Source organism: Solanum stenotomum, unplaced genomic scaffold (assembly GCF_019186545.1).
Source record: "Solanum stenotomum isolate F172 unplaced genomic scaffold, ASM1918654v1 scaffold17907, whole genome shotgun sequence".
Lineage (NCBI taxonomy): Eukaryota > Viridiplantae > Streptophyta > Magnoliopsida > Solanales > Solanaceae > Solanum > Solanum stenotomum.
Window position 1 is genome coordinate 31,078 of NW_026024780.1, and position 6,000 is coordinate 37,077.

At 36.5% G+C, this 6,000-nt stretch overlaps 2 protein-coding genes across 2 annotated transcripts in view; both read right to left on the reverse strand.

The window, feature by feature from the left end:
* Positions 1 to 2,214: 2,214 nt before the first annotated feature.
* Positions 2,215 to 4,467, reverse strand: LOC125850581 (putative disease resistance protein RGA3). Its single transcript, XM_049530454.1, has one exon. The coding sequence runs from the start codon at positions 4,465 to 4,467 to the stop codon at positions 2,215 to 2,217; it is 2,253 nt and encodes a 750-aa protein (XP_049386411.1).
* Positions 4,467 to 6,000, reverse strand: part of LOC125850582 (disease resistance protein RGA2-like) — a 10,124-nt gene continuing 8,590 nt past the window's right edge. Inside the window, exon 4 of the mRNA XM_049530456.1 lies at positions 4,467 to 5,939. Coding sequence (XP_049386413.1) covers positions 4,467 to 5,939 — 1,473 coding nt within the window. The remainder of the gene's footprint in view (positions 5,940 to 6,000) is intronic.

Genomic DNA, 6,000 nt, shown 5'->3' on the forward strand with positions numbered 1-6,000 from the left:
ATTTTCAATAATTCGAAGATATTTTAGGCTCTTTTTCGAAAAGAAAAATATAACATGAAACTCATAAGCACAAACAAAAATCTTCAATAATAACCAAATAAAATTAAGATGCAAATGAGGAATCTGTGGAAGGAAAAAAGAAGCATGACAGGTATATATTTATACTAATAGGTGTAGTGATTCATATGATTCTTTTTTTTCAGAATTATTACAATCATTTATGGTTTGAATAATTAAGATAGTGAATTTTGGTCTTCTCATCATAAACAATAGAAGGTTGAAAAATTGAAGTAAATATAATGACTTCTAGAATATTATAACGTATAAGTAATGAAAAATTTAGCTTATTAATTAAAAAAAATACAAATAAAGCAATATTATATTATATATATACATAGAGGAAGAATCCTAAGGAGAATTTGTAGTTCAATTGGTTGGCTATCTGAACTCTCATCGTGTTGGTAAGAGTTTGATTTCTCACCTTGTAATCCGCTTACACATTTTTTATTTTTTTATTTTCGATTTGGCATACGAAGTATTTTGCAAAGAAATATTTACTAGCATGGAACATCAAACAATTAAGACAAACACAAGATAGATCTTGTAAACCAAATTATATTTTTGGATTAATCAAACTTAGGTTTCAATTTTTTTTCTAGAGAGTAGGAGTTACTTAAATGACATAAAACTATATTACTTTTGTTTGTATGAAAGGCAGGTACAGCATATGAACATTGTGCAGAAAGGCTCTGCTGTCAAATCTTTTCCAGTCTACGGTTTAGAAAAGAGGTCCATGCGGTTGTTTCAACCAGCAATCCGAAACACAGGAACCAGTAAAAGTCAGTTTTCGCACACATTTTGATCTTTGAGAATGGAGAATCAGCTCATTACAAGATCTATAAATATGAACAGATGCTACTAAGGACATTTTTAGAGCCAATGGGGCACTCTTTGCTATAAGATTCAACAAAAAACAGTCTTTTGTAACTTTTTTTGTTGAAGTCATTTCAATCGCGAGAGTTTTAATGAAAGTGAAAATAACGAGAATGTCTATTAAGAAACTTATATAGACCTCTCTAACAAAATGTTCCAATCTGTCCCCTGAAAATTAAAAAGGAAAAAGGAATACTGTTGAATACTACAGTCAACAAAAACTGGAGAAGCTTCTACTATCTATACAAGTCTCATGACATTATTTCGGTCCAAAAAGGCATCGGTCTCCATCAGATCTCATGATATTTCGCTGAACAGAGAATCCTTCAATCTAATGGACAGATCGCCCTCAAACTGGTTGATCCATTCAAGTCCTAGGTTTTCGCATCAATATTATGGATTGAAGCTCTGGCAAAACAAAAATGAAGAAGAATTATATGGAGAAAAGCATCAAATCAACTAAAACTAATGTCGGCTCTTCCCAAACAGCTTAATTACAGGAAAAAAGGTTATTTATTTTATCAAAAGAGACAACAGAAAAGAAACTAGAAAAATAGTTTCACTTGGGCAAATGAGCAAATATGCATACTCAATAACCAAATTTGTTAAACAGTAAAATTGTGTCATGAAAAAAAACTTATTTTGTTATTTCGGTATAATGGGCGCTCGACATAACTTATTATTCCTTTTACTTCATAACTTATGGGAAATTATGATACAAACATACAAACACCAAATCGACTGAAACTAATGTAGTCTCTTCCTAACAGCTTACATTCTAATACTTACACAATTTCATAGATAGTGGATTGATGCAATTAGAAAAAGTGAAATGAAATAAGGATGGTCATATCACTTGATAAATTTAAGAAATATAGTATGTACCTGGTCCAAATGCCAAAACTCATTTGTAAGCAATAAAATGCTTCCGGAGTTATCTCTGTGTTAGAACAAGTCAAATACCACATTGACGTTCTAGCATGGCCTTGAAACTAGTAACCTATAAGGAAAACAGAATGCTGAAAGCATAGCACAAATGCAATTGATTAATAATTTTGCATTTTCTTAATGTCAAAATAATTCCAGAAAAAATGTTAAACTACATACAGAACTTCTTTCTGGAACTCGAGGAAAATAATATTTAAAAAATTGAATGATCAGAAAGTGAAAGAGAAACAGAGACTTACTTATGTTCTGAATTATCCTCCCGCCGACTTCAATTTTTGGAATATGGGAAATGTTGGACCACTGGGAGTTTGGGCTACTCCGATTGGTGCAACTTTATTTTAACTTTGGGCAGCCTCCAATTTCCAGATTCCGTAATTTAGTGAGGCGTCGCATGGAATCTCTGGATGGCAGATGCTCTAGTTTTTCACAGCTCCATAAACATAACTTTTCCAAAGAAGCAAGTTTGCCGAGCCCATCTGTCAGAGCTTTTAATAATGGACAACCACGGATTTCCAGATCACGTAATTTGGGCATGGCAGATGAGAAGTCCACATGTCGTAGCCGTTTGCTCCTCACTAGCAATAATGTTTCAAGAGAAGTAAGGTTGTCAAATCTATGAGGAAGAGCCTTGATTCCGAAATTAAATATCGAGATCTTTGTTAGGTTAGAGAGTTGCATAAGCTGATGGGGCAGAGAATCCCAGTGCCTATGTCCGTACACCATCAATGTACGAAGGGACAACAGCTGCTGGATGCCATTAAGTATCAATTGGAATGCCTCAAAATCCACCATCTTTGAGAAAGGACCAATTTCCAAATGCTGTAACCCAGTGAGCCAGTGAAGGTCCCCTGCGGGTACACTAATCAATTTGGGACAATGTGATATATCTAAATATGAAAGTGAAGGCATTTCCCACACATGTAAAGGCAAGGAAACCAAGTAGTTACAGTGTTTGACGATCAAAATCAATAGAGACCGGCATTGCTCTAGCATTCCACTTGGTAAACTAATCAATCCATCACAATACCATAACTGAAATAATTGGAGGGAAGTCAAGTAGTTCTCTCCACGGGGAACAGGAAAAGAATTGAAATTGGTGCAACTCTCAATCGTTAAGCTCTTAAGAGAATGGAGATTGTACAAGCATTGTGGCAATTCACGAAACTCTCCGCAGCCTGAGATGAATAGGTGTTGAAGAGAATCGTTGTTGCATAACATCTCATCTGGTAGACAAGTGAGCTCTTTCACGTTACTGACAAAAAGATTCGCAAGAGATGTCAAGTTGCTGCACAAGTTCAACAATGGCATTTCACTGTCAACTCTTTCAATTCTTAATTCACGGAGGATTTCAAATTGACTTGGAGTACTCTTTAACAGTGGACACTTTGTAATCCTCAACTTCTCAAGCATGGGAAACAGCCTTTCTCCAACTTCATCTCCCTTCCACTCAATAAAGTTATGCATCTCCTCCAATACAAGTTCTTTCAATGAGGGGAACACTTGGATATTGCCATTAATCTCAACACCATAAAATGTAGGTCCGATGCATTCCAATTCAAGGAATCCTATCAGCTCAAGATACCGAAGGAACTTCAGTTGGCCAAGCGATGGAATTTCTTTGCACTTTTTGCAACCACTTAATTTCAACATGACCAAATTCGGTAGCAATTCTTTATTGAACCATGAAGGAAATATAGTCCCCAAATAGTTCTCCACTACTAAAGTTTTCAAGTTAGGATGCGGTTGAAGACCATCCAACACATGCTCATCATTGATCTCACAGCCTTCTGATTCAACATGGGACCACAAATATGTCAGCTTGTAGATATTTGGTTTCTCCTGTAAATATGCTGTTCGAGCCTCTTCTTTATTTCTGACTGATTGCAGACCTCTGATCGTCAATTCACCTCTAAGGTTTTTCAGATGACCTAATTCTTCTATTCGACAACCTTTCTCTGAATCCACCTTGAAAAACTTAAGGGTTTGAACACAAGTCAATTGTCCCATATTAAGTGGTATCTGCATATCGAGTTTGTAATGATAGTTGCAATATATGTGTCTCAAACTTATCATATTTGCCATTTCTTCTGGAAGCTTCCTGAGTGAAGAACAGTCATTGACTCTAAATGTTTGCAAATTGTAGAGCTTGCAAATGGAGTTGGGCAAGGCTTTGATCTGCGTGTCAGAGAGATCAAGATACCTCAAGTATATTAGCTTGCCGATTTCGGCTGATAACTCCTTGATGCCTGACCTGGACAAATTTAAAACCCTCAAGAACTGAAAGTTCAATAGCATATCTTCAGATAGATTTCTTTTCCAGAACAATGTGCACAAACGTCCTGGCTCATTTATCATATCCATTTGATCACTTGGTGAGTTCCATCCAAAGTATCGGACTTGAGAAAGATTTTCTCCTCCAACACTCTTTTGATCAAATAGTTTAGACTGCAAAATATCTCCAGCCAAATCATGCACAAGATCATGCATCTTACAATGTGTTATATTGTTGAGCTCATTTAGCTTAACATCTTGCAGCAAGGAATATTGCAACAAGAGTTGGAAAAACTTGTTCCCGACGTCTTCCATCACGGGGTCTCTTGACATGGACGAAGAAACCCTTCTGCCATCCAGAGTTGGATAAGTTGGTCCTTCTCAATCTCAAAATCTTTTGGAAACATAGAAAAGTAAGCAAAGCATTTCTTCAGATGTGGAGATGGTAGATAATCATAGCTGAGTTTTAGAATTTTCTTTATGCTATTTTCCCCTTTATCATCTTCACCTGCAACAAGGTGGTTTCCATCAAGAATGGCATGCCATTCATGTTTTTCCTTGTTGCATAAATGGCCTCCCAACACACTTGCAGCCAACGGTAGACCTTGACACATTTCAACAATCTTGGTCTCCACGCTCAGTATTTCCTCCGCCTTCTGAACCTCCTCACTGACAAACGCTCTTTGTTTGAAAATGGACCAACAATGATCTCTTGCTAATCTTCTCAACATATGATGATCTTCTGCTACTATGGATGCCACCTGCTTCATACGAGTAGTCACAAGAATGCAGTTTCCTCTGGATGTATTTATTCCTCTCAAGGTGTCCATGAACTCATGCCACGATGTAGAGTCAACACGCCACATATCATCTAGGACAAGCAAATACTTTTTTCCTTCCAATTCATCTTGTAGCTTCTTAACTATTAAATCTCTCCTTTGAACCTCAACTTTCCTCTCTGTCAATGATTCAAGGATTTGTTCAAGAAAGCTCTTCGTTTCTGACATTTCAGGTAGGCACAACCAAACTCTCTTTTCGAACTGCTGCTTGATGTGTTCATCATTGAAAATTCTCTTAGCCATAGTTGTTTTCCCTAAACCACCCATACCCACTATGGGAATGGTGCACAGAACATCTTCCTTTCTCATGTTAAAAATCTTCTCCTTTATTTCAGCAATATCTTTGTCTCTACCAACAACATCCGAAGCAACAACGACGGAATCTGTTTCTTGAATCGGTAGTATGTTCCGAGAAGGAACCATCAGTGATTGGAGACCAAGGTCTTTGGCTAACTGATTGATAGCCCTCAACTCTTCATTGATGTTGTTGATTTTTTCAGACATTTTGTACTTAAAAACAGTATGAGAAAAGAAGTTGCTGACCTTTTCCATTAGTTTGGTTCGGTTGTTCATCACTTGTGCTTTGAGATATTCATATCTAAATTCGTCAAACACGTTTTCAGCATCTTCAGCAACTCTCTCAAGCATCTTGAGCCATTGTTCAACAGCCTGATCATCAACTTGTCGTCTTTCAGCATCATGAATGAGAGCTTGGATCATGGATACATATTTTGTCAGAGTTCTTAGATTTTTCTTGCAGTTCCTTAAAGTTTTGGCCTCCTCAATTGTGAGAGAAAGCAGCTTATCAAGCACAACTTTAACAGTAGCACCAATTACAAGATCGGCCATCGTTGCAATGCTCTTTACAAAGTTGTTTTCTTTCTCTATACACCAAAATCTTCTCAAATTTCTTGCAGAAGTATTATTTTGCTTGTTGTTTGCCGGCCTCTACAAGAAAGAGAATAATTCATAGACAATAATTTGAATAAAGAATGTATTTTTTTTTTTT

Bases quoted from the DNA above. Each gene is read 5' to 3' on its own strand.
- LOC125850581 (XM_049530454.1), bottom strand. From the start codon at position 4,467: ATGGAAGACGTCGGGAACAAGTTTTTCCAACTCTTGTTGCAATATTCC.